Raw genomic sequence first — 20,914 nt, 5'->3', positions numbered from 1 at the left:
ATTAAGCACGCACAAATTTTTCCATGACCGATATTTATGCACCCAGTCATTATACTGCATAAGATCGACCATCTTCGGTATAGTTTTCTCGCTATGTCCACTACCGAGCTCTCTCGTTGACATTCAAAGGCAATGTCGGAAATGTCAAAAACATATCAGATGTAAGGCGTTTCAGGCGTTTGCTCTATTAACCAGTGTTTCGTCTTAGGTCTGACACTAGACTCATCAGAGTAGAATGTGTCAGACCCTACCCACTGATGCTGGGGTGTATGCAGGTGAACTTATCAGAAGCCCTTATAAGAGGAACAGTCTGATCACTGCGTACGGGAGATAAATCTCCACAATGGAATTATTGCCCGCCTAGCATTTCCGAATGGAAAATTCTAAATTCCTATGGAGGGAATGCCAATGGCCGTAGCCGTGTTGAAACACCGGATCCCATGAGATTTCCGAAGTTAAGCAACATTGGGCGTGGTCAGGAGTTGGATGGGTTGCCAAGCGCTGTTGGTGGGGGGTAAGGGAATGGAGGAGCGGAAAGGAACTGGCCACCCTACCGCACGTAAACTCCGGCTCAGGAAGACCTCTGCGGAGGTTCGGACCTGTCTTCGGGCAGAACAACCCTTACCCACCTAAGGAGGGAATTAGATATTTTTCACCAATAGAGCATGTCAAAAATGTCAAAAACATATCAGATGTAAGGCTTTTCAGGCGTTTGCTCTATTAACCAGCGTTTCGTCTTAGGTCTGCCATTAGACTCATCAGAGTGGGATGTGTCAGACCCTACCCACTGATGCTGGGGTGTAGGCAGGTGAACATCAAAAGCCCTTATAAGAGGCACAGTCTGATAACTGCATATGGGAGATAAATCTCCACAATGGAATTATTCCCCGCCTAGCATTTCTGAATGGAAAATTCTAAATTCCCATGGAGGGAATTAGATATTTTTCACCAATAGAGCATGTCAAAAATGTCAAAAACATATCAGATGTAAGGCTTTTCAGGTGTTTGCTCCATTAACCAGCGTTGCTGGTTAACCCAATCACTGCCAAATCCGTATATATACGTTTTGGTGCCGTGTGTACTTCAGTGATCTCACGAATGAATGCGATATAATGTAGTGCTTTGAGATTCCATGGAAATGCTCAAAGAAGTTCTATACTGCAGATATACCACTCCATTTCGCGTGTTTTGAAAGTGATCTGGTGTTATTTCAGCTTCGTTGGAGTGGAACATCTTTCCTGCTTACGTGTACCCATCATGGCGTCTTGAAGTATACATTCGTCTCTTGTTGACGAAGAAATTAAATGTTTCCTCATAAATAGTGATTCTTGAGTGCTATATTTTGATAATGAAGGTGGAAAATATCTAAGTGGCGACAATAAACTGCAAGAAAGTGCGAGACATAGTAATGATGAGTCTCGTGCGGAATTGTCACCCCTTCTTCAGACAAATTATTTTTTCCCGAAATGTAAATGATTTTGATATTACCAGTTCTTGGTTAAAGAATTTTATATTATATATCAGTGATAGTATCACCGAGCAGGGTAGCCGCGCGTATTAACATGCTATGGCTATGGAGCCAAGCTCTGCACTCGGCAGGCGAGTGGGTTCGAACCTCAACGTCAGCTCTCTTGAGAATTTCTTTTCTTTTCTTTGTTGTTTCCCTTTTGCACTCCCAAGTAAATGCTGGGACAATTCCTATTCATAAGTCACAGCCGATTCCTCCCATTTCTGTACACAGTTTCATTCACCATCATCATAAACATTTCATATTCATTACCTTCTCAACTGAGGTTTGCGTCGGGAAGGGCATCCGGTCGTAATATAAGATGTAAAATATAATCTCACTTCATCCCCGACATCGTATTGGGCTGCAGGGCTAAGGGGACGATATGCATTCCATTTATAGTATCAGTAAATATGTATCTGTCAAAGTGCTTCTTCCTTAACCCTTTCACTCCCACTGGGACATATATGTCGCGCAAGGGCATCAAGCAATACTAATGGGATTTAATTCAATTATAATAGCACAAGACCGTGTCCCAATGGTTATCTATATATTTCTTAGCTATAGCATTGCCATAAATTTCCAACAGATGGCACTTGTTCTAAGTTTTATTCATAAAACGGGAGATTATCCATACGGGTGACTGTTTTCGTGCCAATTCTCAGAGCTTACATTATTGTATTCATTGTGTAATACGCGCAGGTGCTTATAGCGATAATAAATACTACTTTCTTGCATCTTACATATTATTATATCAGGTTAGTACAATGTTATATCTAATTTCTTTACAATGGGACACATATAACCCATTGGTAGTCTTCGTTGGGACATATAGTCCCAGTGGTATTTTATAACCTGGTTTACGGAATAGCTTTTGTTTATTGTAACTGACTTCAAAAAGACGGCATTGGGAAGATGTCTTTTCGAATGACAACCAAGTGGCAGAGTTTTTAGAGACCAGTGGAGAAGATTCAGCATCAGATTTGGACTTCGGCTCTGATGACGTTGCTGATGTAAATTACATGCCTAGTGACAATGATTCGGTAGGTTTGGGTGGTGATACAGCCTCAGAAGCAGACAAAAACGACAATTGCGGGGAAATTTAGACAGGAGCCAATGTCAGTATTTGGCTAATGCTTCTGGAACGCTTGCTGCAAGATGGCAAACGAAGTCGAAGTGCTAAAAAGAAAGAAAGATAGAAGTAAAGAAGTAGTTCCCTGCCCAGAATCAACATCCATTCTACAATGAAATCATGGGAGGTGTAGATCTATCAGATCGGAAAGTTGGAACATACGATTCTGATAGAAAATCTCAAAAGTGGTGGAGAAAGGTTTTCTTCAAGTTCCTCATGATGGCCGTTGTCAATTCTTTGATTTTGTATCAAGAAACCAAGCATAAAAAGATTTTGTTGCTGCGAGTACATTATTCCCCTTGCAGAACAAATGAAGGCTGTTGGCAAAGCAAATGCAACAGTAAAAAGGAAGAGAACATCCGGGCGACCTACCTCGGCATCAAAATTGATGTTGAATGTCGGAGATTACTTGCCGGTGGAAGGCGATGTGTGAGGTGCTCAAAGCTGAAGAAAGAAACAAGAACCAAAATTCTCTGTACAATGTGTAAGCTCCCTCTGTGCAAGAACTACTTTGCACCTTATCACACTTGATCTGTTGCACCTAATCTAACCTACCTGTGAAGTGTTCAAAACCTAATACTTTGATCTTATACATCATTGTTTTAAGTTTGGGTATTTAGTATTCTGTGTACCTTATGTTGTATTTCATATTCTTATACATAATGGTATTATAAATAAGGGTTGGCATCTTTCAAAATATACCACTGGGACATGTCCCACACAGAAATACCAGTGGGACACATATGTCCCACCTCTCTCAGAGGCACAACGTATCAGATATGAATTAGATATTGAAATTACATACTAACTGGAAGTTCGTTAACCAGTAAATGTAAAGAAATAACCTAAATTATGAAAAAATAAAATTGGTAGTGAAAGGGTTAAAAAAACCCGGCCTACAGGGCTCGGCTAGTCATCAAAACTCGGCAGTGAAAAGGTTATTAGAGCAAACACCTGAAAAGCCTTACATCTGATATGTTTTTGACATTTTTGACATGCTCTATTGGTGAAAAATATCTAATTCCCTCCATGGGAATTTAGAATTTTCCATTCGGCAATGTCGGAGTCGATCAGTAATACCCGTCGACTGCCATTCCGTGAAGAAAAATGAAAGAGGAGAACATGTTTTCGTAATAAATGCATAAATAACATGTCCAATAACAGTTGCTAACTCATTAAAGATAAAGCCTGAATAAATGATCGCTTAATTTTAATGCTAAATACCGCAATTAAGTAAGAATGGGATATACCTCGAGATATGGTAGAGTGCGTCCTTTATTACAGAGGTTAGTTTATATTTTCTTCCGTCCGTTAAATTACGGAAAGGCTATTATCATGTAAATTTATAGCGAGAAGGTTATAATTTCTCTACTGGCGCTTGAAGTATGTTTTCATCATACGTATAGTACAGTTAAGTTAGGATAGGTGACGCTGTTTGAATAAGAAAACTGAAACGTTTGCCACAAACTGCGATCGATCACCTTTGGTACGGTATAGTTTTCTCACTATGTGCATTTGCGAGCTCTCTCGTCAACATTCGATGGCCATGTTGGAGTCGATTAGTAATACCCGTCGACTGCTGTTCTCTAAAGAAAATTCGAAATGAAAGCGGATAACACGTTTTTGTAATAAATGCACAAATAACATTGCCGATAGCAGTTGTTAACTCGTTAAAAATAAAGGCTGAAGTAAACGATTTCTTAATTTTAATATTCTATAGGTACTGAAATTAAGTAAGAATGTGATACACCTCAAGATTTTGGCAGATTTCATCACTGATTTCAGAGGATAGTTTATATTTTCTTACATCTAGTTACATTTTGGAAAGGCTATTGTCATGTAAATTTTTAGCGAGGAGGTTATCATTTCTGTACATGCGTTTCAAATACGTTTTCATGATACATATACGGTTAGGTTAGGCGACGCCATTTGAAGAAGAAAACTGAAATGGTTGCTACAGAAGCCTCTGGAGTGATACCGTATTTCTCTGAATCAAAGACAATGTTTTTTCTCAGAATCTCATGTAAAAAATCAAGGGTCCTTTTGCTTTAGCGGCCTGACAGTAATGAACACCACTGGCAAATAACGCAGTAACCACGCTATTTCTTTTTACCCCGGTGCGCGCACACACGCACACAAAACTCGTTGACAATAAACGACCGCCTCTTTATCATACATCGCTTGCCGCGGCGACCGGTTGTACAGTGTCTATGTGTAACGTCACTGGATCTCGGGAAACAGCCTCTACAAAAACATTTCTCAAGTCTGCAGAATGGCATCAAAACATGCCAGCCTTCGAATTCTTAGAAAGGCCACGGGTACTCAGTAGCAGAGTTATAACACATCTACTGTACCTGGCGCTTAGTAAAATTAAGTTTTATAGACAGCAGGAATATTTTCGTGATGGTTCGTCGTATTGTAAAGATACGTGGAACAAGTATTGCTAGCAAATTTTCAATGGGTTCTCATCAATGTTATGATGCCAATTTTAAGTTAATGGCTATTAAACACTCTGAAATGTATAATAATTGTGCAGCCGCAAGAAAATACAGCATAGGCCTAACTAAAGCCAATATTTGGCGTTATCATGAAGACAAAGGTAGCTTAAAAATGCATACTGTACAAAAAATGCATTCAGTGGCACACAACAAGAATGCTTTAAAGAAGTCGAAGATGAAATTGTGAGGTATGTGCACAAAAAATGCAAGGGTGGAATTGCTATACTGTGGCGCAATAAACACGTTCATTGACTTTCAAAGTCTGCGATTAGGCCTGTACATTGCTAGGCACTTAATTTGCCGAACCCGGCAGGTGAGACGTGCGTGTAGCGGCAGCCATTTATATCTGATGCTGAGTGAAAGTAACAGTTCTATAGTAAGCAAGAATATTTTCCTGATGGATCGTCGTATTGTAGAGACGTATGGAATAGGTACTGCCGGCAAATTTTCAATGGGATCTCTTCGATAAGTAAGTAAGCCTGTGGTAAAGAGTGAATTTTACTATTAAGCTGTAGGCATTAAAGAAATCTGCAATTTTATTTCGTACTTGAGCCATCTTATTCAACATTGTAACTGATTATTTACATTCTATTATATTATCTGATGATCTCTAACCAAATGCCAACTGTTTGGAATTTTGCAGTATGTTTGTTTTTGTTGTTGCTGGATACGCTACGGAAGCACCATTATGAAATTCACAGTGTTTAAGCTTCAGGCCATGATCGTTAAGGTGACGTGTTGGTCTCGGCATCAGAGGCGTATGAGAGGTGATGCTACACAATTTCTAATCTCTAGATTCAATTACAAACCTCTCTGCACAGTGCTCATATGGAGTGAGAGCATATGACGCTGTTGATGGTGATTTGTCCCTTGAATGGGTTCGACAGGAGTAGGCTACGTGCCGACACCGGTTTTCACCCTCTCGCCACCTCATCGTTATCTTAAAACTGAGATTTGCAGGTCTCCTCAGATACTCCTGCCTCTAAAAGCTATATGCAATAAATCTCTCCTTCCTGGCATTATTCCCACAAATACACAACAGAGTTATGCATTTAAAGAACTCCATAGTTTTAAATTCAGAGCGAATCTTTAAAAAATTCATGCTTTGTATGAAGAGTATTTATATACACTTCTTTATTTTTTGAAATGCTTTTGTATAAATATAAAATATTTCTGTATGTGGTAAAAGTGGGTGGTGGGTGGGGAAAGGACCAAGGAAACTTTGTGTTAGTTGTAATTAAGATTTCATATGATTCTTTCTCCAATATGTTGAGAAATCTATCTTCTGTTATATGAATCACAAGAAAAGATAGTAATTTAGTATAAAATAATTTTAAAAAGTTTATACGATCAACAAAATATTGCCATTGGGTGTTCTTGACAATACATCATCAATCAATGTTCTTGCAATATTGTCCATGAATGTGTTTTTTGAAGAATATTGAATAAATACTGTCCTAACATTTTATTAGAAACTGATGGAGACATTAACCCTTGAGCAGACCCCTACACGAGTAGGCTATGCGCCAGCCTTCCTTCTATCATATACCATGTTATTCATTTCATGTTATTAACTCCTGTGATGAGGTTGACATCTGGTCATATATTCATCACACTTCATCCACCAAGTAGAGAAACTGGACAAGGGCCATACCTACAAAATGAATTTTTTTTTTTTTTTTTTGCTAGGGGCTTTACGTCGCACCGACACAGATAGGTCTTATGGCGACGATGGGACAGGAAAGGCCTAGGAGTTGGAAGGAAGCGGCCGTGGCCTTAATTAAGGCACAGCCCCAGCATTTGCCTGGTGTGAAAATGGGAAACCACGGAAAACCATTTTCAGGGCTGCCGATAGTGGGATTCGAACCTACTATCTCCCGGATGCAAGCTCACAGCCGCACGCCTCTACGCGCACGGCCAACTCGCCCGGTAAAATGAATTTTGACTCAACACTATTTTAATCTTTTTAAAATATGTGCCAGGCATTTAAAATTTAGTAAATTATTTCTAGGGTTTGCTAAAACAAAAAAGATTGAGAAACACATTCCCCCTGCTTAACAGTTTAGTAATTATGAGCTATCTTTGTTTTTCGGTAAACAAACTCAAAGAAAATGCATTTCACTATTCTGTGATAATTTCTTAAAAAGTCATTGCTGGGACTCGTCAATGCTGTCCATTATGGGAATATGGATCTCCTGCATTCACTTTACGTGGCCCGCTATTTCTTTACTCTTCCTCCTTGTCTTCTGTAGAGCTGATCTTCAGGTGCTTGTAATTTACTAATATCCTGTGTAGTATGTCACGACCAAAGCCCAGTGCTTTAAACTTGCTGGTTTGTCTCTCTCCTCCCCACATGGCAGCATACCCAACATCAACTGCTTTGATTTGTGATTCGCCACTTGCATGCTGCTCTCACAAGCAATCTCGACATACTGTCATAAAAGTCCAAAAACACAACAGTACTTTTTCCATTATCTATCTACTGGCAAAGATAAGATCTGCTCTTAGTCTCTTCTCTATGATCAGATTAAGTTGGTAGACTTGGTATCACAATCATCTTTTTCCATATTGCTCCTAGTGTTCATACTCTTCCTGCTTTTATCATATCTCCATATTCTTCTTTCTCCCCATTCAACAAGTTGTCTTCATCTCCCTTCTGTATCTCTAACAACAGATCCTCAGATGCTCATCAGTTAGTTTCAACTCTTCAATACTCCATACAACATTTTCTGGTTACCTTTACAGTTCTCTTCGTGTTTTGTTGTAAATGTCTCCCAGTTCTTCCTGCACAATTCTCTTTATCACTAGTTTCCTCTCTCTATATTCTTGGTCATGGTTTTGCTATTTTTTGAACATCCTGCACTATGATCCCATGGCATGATTTTGTTTTCAACATTCTTGTTTTTATTTGCTACATTTTGATCTTTCATCCTACTGAGTAGTTTCCTTCTCCTTTAAAACTTCCTCCAGTTTTACCACTAAGGTTGTTTCACTCCTTGGAGAGAGGTTGATATCGGAGACATGTTTAAGCATACGATTTAATAATTGCCAACGGGTCATTTGCATTTAATTTAATTTATCTATTGAAATATTGGGAGTTATTGTTTGCCTACAGACCTGATGTGCTCACTACACACAGTATTACTCTATTTTATTAATATACAGCAGTCTAGCCAAACCAGGAAAAGTACAGTTTCCCATTAGTGTCGACTGTACAATAACCTTTGTGAATTTTTATCATGCACGGAATAACAGTAAGAGATATTCCTGATTATTTCTCTAGAAATATTAGCTCCATCTAAAAGCTGCACAAAGTCTTTTCTAGGCTATCATATATTTTACTTCCAAGTCCATCAACAATGAATGTTGCTGACAAAGAAATGTTGTTCAGCTGTCATCATGGTGGTGGTTGCTGTGAACAAAAAATCCTGTGGTCATCAGCGCCGACTGTTACTAATACTGTAAATACTATAGCGCAACTATCAATGAGCTCAATCAAAACCCAAATTGAAATTTTGCTAAAATCATCAACATTCTGGAAGCTCACTTACCAAAGTTGGACCTTGGATATGTGACATGAAAGCGATGAGTAAAATGTACCATCCCATTTCTTATAATTTTAGTGTTTTTATGCTCATCACTTAGTGAAGTGTGTTCTCTGGGCCAGACAAGAGTGAACAATTAAGAGTATGATTCTAGTGTATGAGACAATCACCAGGACTACGATACGAGAACTGGAAAATATTCTGAGAAAACAAGCACGATTTGTTCTGGGTGATTTCTGGGAAGACTTGGGAGTAAGGAGACGAGCTGCTCAATCAAGCGGCATGTTACACGTTATGAATCTCATTTTTTGGTCCATGGTGAATGTCTAGTATATTATAAATAAAAACTTAAAGATCCACGTTTTCATCACAACAAATTCTTGTAAGTGGTATGTTCCAAGCTGTTAGAGGAGAGATGGTGTGCAATGTCATTAGTAGATTAACCACTTGACGTACTTTGACGGATCTCGCCGTCCTGGCTCTCGACTGCACTCCGGTACAAAGACTGATCTCTCCGTCCGCGCGTAATGTTTATTTCCGAATCCGCTCCATGCCGGTTTCCTTTGTGAAAGGATTTGATATTAGTAAGGTAACTTCTTGACAGATGGGATCACTGATTTTTCCATTGATGTATTCGATAAACACGTCTGTGCAGTTATTCCGCGGAAAAAATAACCAGTATGTTAGCAACCTCATCGTAAGCGAAATCATGGCTGCCTCCATGTTGAGTGACGAAGCGATTGTATGGGAATTTTTAGAAGAGAATGACATTGATATAGAAATAATCGACAAAGAATTTAGTGGATATGGAAAGTAGTGAAAGTAGTTTGTGTGATAGAAACTTTAGCGCTGGTAGGGGTGAACAAAGTGCTGTTTTGCCGTCAAATATGTCACTGAATTTTAGGCCTACAACTGATGCCTCACCAGCGGCTTCTAATCATGTTTTACGCGATAGGGAATGGAACTGGGAGCACGTAAGTAACACTCCAGAGTATCACTCATGCATCACAACTGGTGAAATAGTATTTTCCAAAGGCACCTAGGACACTGCCCGAACAAACTACAAGTTGTGAATGAATTTCTAACAGCAAACTTTTCGGGAACATCTAACCAATGAGGTAAATGCTTATGCAAGTAAATGTCTTGTACCGGCTGCCGAGGATATAAATAGGGTAATGTCATTTGGAAAGGAGCACTGGTTTCCTGTATCTGTGGATGAAATGAAGGCCAGATTACCTTGAAGTGGTAACGTTGTTGACTACAACTGTGGAAAGGCTGGTGTTGATTCCCATGACCAGAGACTCGCATCATTCCCCGTGATGTGGAAGTATGTAAAAGGATACAAAAAATATACTTCTACATGCTAGACATGACACTTCTGAATTCCAACATCATTCATCCCCTCCTCAACCCTGAAAAGAAGCGAGTAGGCTTTATCACCTTCCGGAACAATTTGGCCGAACAGCCGTTGGCAAGTGTGACCTTGCCTGACTATCCAAAATAAGGCACCCAAGCCCTGGGGATACACCACTGAGACTTCAAGAGAGGCACTGGGACACTTTCCGACCAAAATACTCCCAACAACGAAGAAGGTTATCCCATCACGGAGATGCAAAGTCTGTGTGACAGGGGGCTGAGGAAGGAATCTTCATTTGAATGCCACCGGTGCAAGGTGGCGATGCACGAATATGACTGTTTTATGATCTACCATATTCATAAAGACTACACAAAGTACATCTGACAGCAGTTTGGATATTTCCTCTCATTACGTTGCTGTAAAGCATGCTTTTCCAGTGTCGGTGATAATATCATGTAAAGTAATGAAAATAAATGGTACACCAAGGCATAAATAAGTTCAGTTAAATGGTATGTGAATGGGTTAATAAGGTTGAGTGCAGCTTTTCAAGGCAGGAAAGATCAGACGAAATTAAAGTTGGAATTCAAGAGGACAAATTGGGGAAAATAATCTTATAAAAAGAGGAGTTAATGATTGGAATAATTTATCAAGGGAAGTGTTCAGACTATATCATTGTCCACACAGTTCCTCTGGCAGGTGGTACGGAATGTACTCAACGTACACTCAACCACACAAAAATTGGCCGTCGCAGAAGATGACTCCTTCAAAATCCTCTTATTTGAAATGGATAAAGGGAGTAGGATTCCAAGTATCATCTCTTCGGCCACCAACTATCACCAATTTATGAATATCCATGAGAATTTATAAAATTTAATATTTTTTTGACAGCCAGTTTGTGTGTGGTTGAGTGTACGTACCCCAGAGAACTTTCATTTTTAATTTTTATAATTCCACCTTTACAATACTGTAATTGTCTTTAATGAAAAGACTACATTACACAATATTCATGATACATGTTTCGTCCTCTTATGGGACATCCTCAATCACACATACAAACATTGAAAATAAGGTTGAGGACTCGTTTAAAATAAGATATACTTTGACTATATGGGCTCTAATATGAACTTTGAAAAACTCACCTCAGCTAATTCTTCTTCGTTCTCCTCCAACTGAGTCCTGAGTTCAGAGCGTTCCTTATTGGCCGCGACTGCTCTCTCTTCAGCCTCGGAGCGAGCACGCTGTGCCTCTTCTAACTGGCCTTGTACTTCCTGGAGCTCCAGTTCAGCTCCTTGCCGAGCCTTCACTGCTGCCGAGCGTGCAAATTCTGCATCCTCCAGCTACAAAACACACATCAGAGTTAGCACAGTTCTAAAGACAGAAATATTCTCCAACATTGTCTTTATCTTGTATACACATGATCTGTTTAATTTTTATTTGGCTGAAGAAGCCACTAAGTGTCTGAAACTAGTCCCAAGACTGATGTAATATTTAATTGATGTATTGTATTGACCCACTTGTCAATTTATTTCTTATAATTGAATGGTGTTATGCAGAAAGCAACCAAACCACAAAAATATAAAAATTGAGTAATGACACTGCTGGATAGCTATGCGCTATTCCTACGAACTTCAGAAAGCATCCAAGCTCCATCTGCACTGTGCTACTCTCTGCAGGTAGAAAATCCAAACCACAAACTGCTGTTCTTAAATTCCTAGTCTGCAGTAAGCATCCAAGTGGGTTGGTCACTTTCTGCTTAATTCAAATTGTGAGTAAATGGAAGTTCTTTGACTTGCTGAAACTATCTGCTGCACTGCGAGAATTGAAGCGGAGCGACATCTTACGAACAGTGATATTCGTGGGAAGTCTATTTTAGGTTAGCGCACTGTTAAATAGTTTGAAACTCATGCATAATAAAGGCAGTAGATGTCAATTTCTGCTTGGCCTTCTCGGATGCTTAAACATGTCTCCGATATCACGTGAAGAATAAGACAGGAGGGAGTCACAGAGTCTACGACATCAACGTTAAAAATTACTGAATCAATAGTTTCAGAAAAAGGAAGGAAGAAAATGTGCTGAACAAGGTAAGCACCAGATGAACTACAGTTCTTATACAGGTTATGTCAAAAATAAAACAAAGTATGTGTTATATTCATGTGATTTATGATAATGGTTTTATGATTAATAATGTTCTATATAATTATGAAACACAAATTAATTACATTTATTTAAACAATTCATTAAATATAATTATCTACTTAATAATATGGGGCTTGTGACAAAAAGTATAATTCCATCGAAAGTTAGTGAGGTTTAAGCCCTCTATGGTTATTTTTTACCTACTTTCTTGTGATTTAAAGAGGTTTTCTTACATGATTCATTGGTAAACTATGTCCGCAGAAGGTCGGTAACGTTAGCTTCATATTTATACACGTAAGCCTATTCTAATGAATCTCGATAGGTTTTATTATTACTATTTAAATTTACAGTCGTTTTAATGTTGCAAGAAAAGTCACAAACAGATGGTAGTGTATCTAACCGTTTTAAATGTTCTGAAGATCAAAATGAAAGTGACATCATTGTTTTTTCTGGACTAATCAGTGAAAATGGGGAAGTAATTCCAGAAAGTGTTCCTGATCTGTCAGACTTATTGCAGAACTCAAACAATCATTCCAGAGAGGTGAGCGCAACGTATTGCTGTTACGGAAATAATATAGATTATCCGTATGCTTTATAAAAGTACACGTCGTACATCTCTCTCTCTCTCTCTCTCTCTCTCTCTCTATATATATATATATATATAGAGATATATTTAAAAAGAATGGCATTTATGTATCGGTCGTGTCAACAGTAACAAGGAAATGCACTTTTTAATTTTCTGTCATCTCTATCTGCCTGTACGTGCATCACGAGGAAATGGCTGAAGAGAATGTAATGAAAATCGGTATGTAAAGTTGGAGAATGAGGCACTGCAATCTAGGCTATAAATAATTCTATTCATGCTGAGTGAAATGGTAGTTTAAGAGGAAGGCGTAAATTGTAATTGTCAAATATTTATGTTATTAGCGATCCTATCGATAAAGTGATATAGAATTAAATTTCCGATCACTTATGTCCTATACAGTTTCACTATGATAACAGAATTCATGAATTTAGACTTTTGTTGCTTAGTCCATACCAACACAGAGCGTTGCTAATCGTGTTACATGGCAATGGTTTCTGTCATGATTGTCTTAACGTGGTCATTGGTCCATTTCAACAAGGAAAACTGTGAAGATGATTATAAAAAAGAGAAAATCGTAAATGAACGATCACGTGAAGAATAAGACAGGAGGGAGTCACAGAGTCTACGATATCAAAAGCTCATAAAATACGCCCCAAGTTAAAGAGCTGACTGCAGCTAGTAATATGATACTTTTCAGGGTAACAGAATGGATTACAGACCGAAATAATCACATTCGGATAAAGAAGATGTCAGTTCTTATTTTAGTGGGTAACATAATGTATACATAGAACTGTTCACTGTTGTTTACAGGAAACGAGATGTAATCTGACGTAAACCTAGAGGAAGGAAAAGGAAAATTGAGAATGAAAGCAAGAGGACAAAGAAGAAAGCGAAACAGGAATGAATCTTACCACAACAACAAGCATCGATATGTCTAGTCAAAGGTGATTGTCGCTGCCCTCTTCAATGCAATTTCAAAGATACTGTAGATAACAGAAAGAAGGAGTTTGAAAGATTTTGGAATTTAGGAGAATATACACACAGAACATCCAAAGAAAAGGCAATACAACCAAGAGACAGTTTTCATTGTCATCAGTTGTGCGTTTCTCCATAGTGCACATGAAACAAGGAGGCTGGAATAAGATAAGAGGGAAAGGTTGTGGCCCACATTGTATCTGCAGAATATTTGCCACCAGGGATGGCTTTAGAAAGTATGTATGCTGTTTACAAAAGTGAGACAGATGATCCTGCAACATATAAGAGAATTTATGATAAATTCAATCTTAAAATCAAACCTCTTGCAATACCTGCGATGCAGACGAATGGACCAGATCATCAGACGAAGAAAAACACATCAGTTTGGCTACTGATGCTCACGCCAAAATGAAGAGTGGTCTGCTGAAAGCGAGTGAGTGTGCTGACATGCCACGTATACCCATGTTTTACAAGAGACATAGTGCCAAGACAAGCAAGGGCTACTGTTATATTTGCGTGGAGGATCAAGCTGGAGGTCGGATCCCATCTGCGAAGGCATATTACTACATCATTGGATCCAGATGTTGAAAATCTGATATTATGGTCAGATTCCTGTGGTGGACAAAATAGAAATATCAAAATTGTACTTATCATGAAAGAAATTCTCCACAATCATCCACAACTGAAAACAGTAACTTTTAAATATTTAATCTCAGGACATAGTTACCCTCCAAATGACAGGAACACATCTGATGATTATATGCAAGTAATGAGAACTTGTAGAAAGTAGAACCCTTGTGTGGTAACCAGTGAAGACAATTGAACAGAACATTACCAGCTGAAGATAATGAGAGGAGCCTTTTCGCCTGTATATGAAGACTGATTTTGGAAGTGAAAATGAACTGGTTGTAAATCTAAAGAAGACAACATGGTGAAGTTCTGTGGGAGTTGGTTCCATTGTGGCCAAATGGAAAACCAATAACTGCAGCAAAGCTAGCAGATATAGAATCCATCTTGCATCTAATTCCCCCTCATGCAATTGACTTCAAATGCTTCTTCTGAAGAAGATATTGATGGTTTCAGTAAGTCTCTTAATTTTTGACATTGAACAAAGTTAGATTCTTAACAAAGAACTGAATCTTGTAACAAAGATCACGCATGTATATATTATGTTCATTGCGTGTAGTTTATGTATGTGGATTAACACAGTGATGCAATAGTCAGTAAACAAGAATGTTACTACATCATCATTTCCTTAAAACCATTTTTGCAGAAAGAATCCAACCCACATTCATTTAAGAAAAATCAAATGAATGTAACTGAAATATGAAAAATGAATGTGAATTAACCACACATACTTTATTTTGCTTCAATCTTACATTATTGTTGCTTTATAATACCTAAGAACCTTCAGATCAGCTATTTTATCTTCTGTCGCTTGGATGCCTTCTGCACAACACCATTCAATATGGAACAAAAATGAAATTTATAGCTTACAATTATAAATATGACCACAATGTTTGCCCATTGCAATATATCATATTGGTCTCACATATAAGACAACCCTGAATTTTTGGAAAGTATTTATACGAAAAATTAACAAATGCAATTTCAGCATATTCAAGCTCTCCCATAACTAAGATAATGAAATCAGTAAATTTCAGTACAAAATTCTTGTTTTAATATACAATATTGTGGGCTTTTGTCAGCTTTATTTTGTAGCACTGATAGCAATTTTTTTTCTTTTCGTAGGAGCTGATAACATCAATTACAAGGATATGAATGATTCCAACCACAAGACTTCACACCTTGAAACAACTAATGCGATCTCGCCAACTACATGTTTTCAAAGGTATGGTAGCTTACCTCGTGATATGTTTTCCATGACTCGTACCCGTGATGATCTGTTATGACATTCTGCAAAAACTATAGTGTCTATTTTGTGCCAACGGCTGCAGCCATCTTGTTCATTAATATCTCCAGCAGTGATGATAAATTATACCGTTTACTGGATTTCAAAGAGTGAAAGTGTCACCATAGTCATTAGTCTGTCACATTGAGTTTCTCTTTGATTACCTCATTTTACTTGTCCGGCTCCACGGCTAAATGGTAAGAGTGCTGACCTTTGGTCACAGGGGCCTCGGGTTCGATTCCCGGCAGGGTTGGGAATTTTAACTATAACTGATTAATTTTGCTGGCACGGGAGCTGGGTATATGAGTCATCTTCATCATCATTTCATTCTCATCACGACACGCGGGTTGCCTACGGGAGTCAAATCATAAGACCTGCCTCTGGTGAGCCAAACCTGTCCTCGGACACTCCTGGCACTAAAAGCCATACGCCATTTCATTTCTATTTCATTTTACTTTCATAACCATATCAGCACTGATCTTTCTACAGGCTGATTATCAATCTACATTTTGCTGTATAGATCTGACAGTCTGACACAGAATTACAATGCACTATTTGTACCAAACCATGTAACTCAACTTTAGGTGTTAACATTCACAACGGTAAAGCTTGCCCCAAAAGCAGGACAAAAAATGAAATAGCTATGGAATATGCCATCAACAACACAACCCCTTGTAATTCTAATTTCATTATCCAAAACGCTAAGAATAGCAACGATGATGAATGCACAGAACGAATATAGAATACTCCACTAGTTGAAAATTTCCCAAAATGAAACCCCTAATGTAATGCAAGAGTGCGAAAACATCATCTCTGAAAACTGCCCGTAAAAGTGAACAAGCATCAACCTTGCAAAATTCCAATGACAAGAATACCAAAGCATTTCTAAAATGTATTGGGTATTGAAAATAATACCCTGCTGCCAGATACAGAAATAGATATTGACGGTACAACACTGCTGTTTAATGTTCATTTGTCATTGGTGATGAAAGTAAGATTTTTTTTTTTGCTAGCTGCTTTACGTCACACCGACGCAGATAGGTCTTATGGCGACGATGGGACAGGGAAGGGCTAGGAGTGGGAAGGAAGCGGCTGTGGCCTTAATTAAGGTACAGCCTGGTGTGAAAATGGGAAACCACGGAAAACCATCTTCAGGGCTGCCGACAGTGGGGCTTGAACCCACGATCTCCCGGATGCAAGCTCACAGCCGCGCGCCTCTACGCGCATGGCCAACTCGCCCGGTAAGTAAGTTCTTGGCGACTGGTACCAACTTTGGTTGGGCTGTTTAATTTATGAACGTCAAAACAAGAATAATAGTTAAGCCCACCTTTCCAATACTTATCTTTCCTTATATTTAGGAAATAAACATTACAACAGGCATTGTAAGATGGGACATGTTTCGCTTAATTGTCGGAAGCATCGTCAGCCGAAATAAATCTTAGCCTAAAGTTAGGTCAGGGCCCCGAACCTAGTGTCCATAAAATATATGGTACCCTAAGAATCAACATTTACATTTAGAAAATCAAATAGGCTTAAAACTAGTGTGAAAAAAACATAGAATGTTACAACATGGCTAAGAGAAAAACACACAATCATGTTGAAACAGAGGATAAAAACAGAAAGTACAATTCAGAGCTGGTAGTGAAATAATTAAAATCATTAGGATATATTGCTACCAGTCAGTCAATCAGAAATGTTTAATTTATTCGGGGTTAGTTGCCATGGTCATAAATAAATTCTTCGTTGCTATGTCAAATTACTGATTTTAATGATTTCAAGAGTAAGTTTGAAGATTTGTTGGCATTTTTATGTTAACCACGGCCTGATAACTAGGGAAAGAAATTGTGAGAAATATCGGCATAGCACCAAACTCAGTGTTCGGTGAGGGAACGAATTATTCTTTAGATGCTCTCCAATAAACTATGCTAAATTTTTGTATAAATTTTCCTTCCTTCCCTCCTCCTATGTACGTTAAAATTGTTTATGAAATAATCTTCCAGCATTCGTCGACCCTGGACCATTAGTGTGACTTATGGCTAGCCATGGAATAATCACAGATGTTTTCAATCCTCCTGTAAAAAAGATGTTATAATTAATTACTTTCATTAATTTCCCCCCCACCGAGCTTGATAGCTGCAGTCGCTCAAGTGCGGCCAGTATCCAGTATTCGGGAGATAATAGGTTCAAAACCCACTGTCGACAGCCCTGAAAATGGTTTTCCGTGGTTTCCCATTTTCACACCAGGCAAATGCTGGGGCTGTACCTTAATTAAGGCCACGGCTGCTTCCTTCCCACTCCAAGCCCTTCCCTGTCCCACCGTCGCCATGAGACCTATCTGTATCGGTGCGACGTAAAGCAACTAACCAAAAAATTTTTTTTTAAAAATAATAATTTCCCCCCTATCAATTATAAGACTGACATCAGCACAATCTATACTTTACAGTGGTCAAATTTTACAATAATCATCACGCTTCATTTCCCCTGGATGAAACATTATGGCTAGGACTGGGCCATTATTTTAAAAAATGTTTTTGTAACTTATCCGGTCCGGCTTGTCAGAAAATCATTTGGCTGGTTACGTCCAGCTAGTGGCAAACCCATTGGACTGTGATCAAGCAAACGGGGTGTGGGGGCGTAAGCCCCCAGGTTAGGGCCGCGAAGTGGCTTCAGGCGCAATATTCACCTTACTGTGTCCAGTTTCATGTTACCGTCAGATCTGGACCAGTTACAAATGCTACTGCTTCTGTTGTATATATATAATTCTGTATAGATCGTGAGAAATATCGGCATAGCACCAAACTCAGTGTTTGGTGAGGGAACGAATTATTCTTTAGATGCTCTCCAATAAACTATGGTTAAATACATAGTTTTCTTTCATTAATAAGTGTATTGACAAGGCAAATTCAAATAAAACTATTTTAACTCTTTCGCTGCGGAAGTCGACTTTTGTCGACTTGGTACTCTCCTGCTATAGTTTCCGCACGCTTTTTTAATAAAGGCGCATTTAATAATACAGATATCTATAGTAATGTATTGACTATTTACTAAGCATTTTTTGAAAACGTTGCCGCCAATACTGGACCTATGTTTATTTGTTATTTTTCACTCGCTGCCCGCCAACATTCCTGTCAGCTGTCTGGCCGATAGCAGGCTTCACTCAGCAGCTATGAGTGTGCGGAACAACATTAGTAATGACAGTGAAGAAATCTTCAATCTTTTAGTGGATGATTCTGATTCAGACTGTTCAGTAAATTTGGACAATGAAACAAGTGATGTGCATAGTGATTGTTCGGAAGAAAGTGCCAACGAGAAAGATCTTCATTTTGTATCGGACTAGCGGATATAAGTGATGGCATTGAAACTGCACTAATGAATGGAGGAATATTGTACAATAAGCTTCAAAAAAGGGCAATTAGTGCTCCAGACTTCAGAAATGCTGTTATAATGGGACTTCTACGAGTGCATCAGCGCAGTCCGCCAGCGAAATAGGGAAGAACTTCTGATTACATACCTCAAGCGCGCTTGATGAAGAAGCACTTTCTTGGGGAGCAGCAGGCCAAGAGTCACAAACCTAACTGCTTTGTTTGTTCCCCATTACCAGCAAAATGTTCAAAGAAAGGAAAGGGACTGTGCAAGAGAAAACAGACAGGTTTTTTTTTTTTTTAAAGAATTGCCCAAGACAGCCGGCAATATGTCCAGTTCCATGTTTGGAGATGTATCACAGTAATGTGTGTTTCAAGGTCAAATGTCATTGCTAATTTGCCAAAGTTGAGTTAAAAATGGTTCAATGGTGTTGAATGTCACTAACCTTAAAAAAAAAAAAAAGTTTCAGTTCATTTGGAAAATACGAAAAAATTACATTTTTCTGTAAGTGTTCTGTTTTAAAATAGTGCAGCAAAAGAGTTATATAGTTCTGTGATATAATTCTGTTTTGATTAATTGGGCAGTATGAATTGCAAGAGTGACAACAGCTATTAAATCACGAGTGGCGGTATTCCAAGAGTGACAACAGCACAATCTATGCTTCACAGTGGCGAGATCCGTAATTACTGTATTGCTACCTCTCAACTATTTTAACATGTTGTTCATATTAAATCATGGCTGGTGGTGGCACGAATGGACTCTGCCACTAACTGAAGATTTGCCCTATGAAACGTCACTCCCATAATTCAAGACAGCGAGATGTTATTATTCTTATTAATTTTATATTCTAATTCTTTCCATTCTTCCTCCCAACTACAACGATGATTAGTGTGCTGGTAACATTGCTTCATCGTTTTAGGTCTTTTTATACCGCCTAAGTTAGTCATAACTTCTCGCTGTCTTCAATTATGGGAGCGACGTTTCATTTCCACCATTTGCACCATTGTCAGCCATGATTATTATGTTATTTATCCTGGTGAGGGTTATAAAAAGTTTTACCATACTGAGATACCTGGTGATATTACCATTAGTGAAAGTGACATACTGGCCCTGATCATGTAACAGTTTGTGTTTTAAGACATTTTAAGGACTCCCCATGTTCCTCATTAATGCAATGCTGCATTTCTCTTACGTACCTTCACAACTTAAAAACGGACGAACATTAACGTGAACGACATAGAGGAATGGAGACCTATTACCACATATTGTGCAGTCAGGAGAATTATAGAATGTGTGTTAGTTAGATGCACACATCAACACAGTTTATGCCACTGCCAGGACCCCATTATTAATGCCTCTCTTGTCAGTGGTTGCCTTCGAAGATGCAAAGCGCTACAGGAAGCTATGTGGCGTCACTTTCCTCAACATATCAAATGCGTTTGATTCTATCGGCCATCAACACATAAAGCGGGCTCTTCGGCAGTCTATAATTTACATAAACTTACTATGGCTTCCTTTTGTAGAACTACGAAGGTGGATCAAATATAAATGGGAATTTGAATGTACCGCTGCCATAGTAATAATCCTGAGGCGTGGCTTTGCCAGGATGTTGGTGGGGGTGTCTGGAGAAGGGGTTTGCACGCACGAACGACGATGGAGAGCTGGGCTGCTTCAGTACACCATGAGTGAGCAAGAGGTGCACACTTCTGTTGTGCAACGCATCATTATCAAATTTCTCGCAATAGAAGGCACTAACCCTTCCGAAATCTTAAGACGGCTCCGCATACATTTTGGGGAAGAAACATTTTCGCAGACTCGAGTATATGAGGGGGCTAAAAAATTTGTGACAGGATGAGAAGCTGTAGAAAATGAACCTAATGAAAAGAGACCGTAGACAAGCATC

General features: G+C 38.7%; 1 protein-coding gene across 9 annotated transcripts in view; it reads right to left on the bottom strand.

Moving 5' to 3' along the window:
• Nucleotides 1-20,914, bottom strand: part of Mhcl (Myosin heavy chain-like) — a 399,178-nt gene that overhangs the window by 11,767 nt on the left and 366,497 nt on the right. For all 9 annotated transcript variants that reach the window (XR_010861825.2, XM_067159638.2, XM_067159641.2 and 6 more), the window contains one exon: nucleotides 11,179-11,376. Coding sequence is in view for 8 of the 9 variants with exons in the window: in XM_067159638.2 (XP_067015739.2) it covers nucleotides 11,179-11,376 (198 nt within the window). In the remaining variant the exon portion in view is untranslated. The remainder of the gene's footprint in view (nucleotides 1-11,178; nucleotides 11,377-20,914) is intronic.

This window comes from Anabrus simplex, chromosome X, assembly GCF_040414725.1.
Source record: "Anabrus simplex isolate iqAnaSimp1 chromosome X, ASM4041472v1, whole genome shotgun sequence".
NCBI classification, from domain to species: domain Eukaryota; kingdom Metazoa; phylum Arthropoda; class Insecta; order Orthoptera; family Tettigoniidae; genus Anabrus; species Anabrus simplex.
This window is presented reverse-complemented; position numbering and strand designations above follow the sequence as displayed.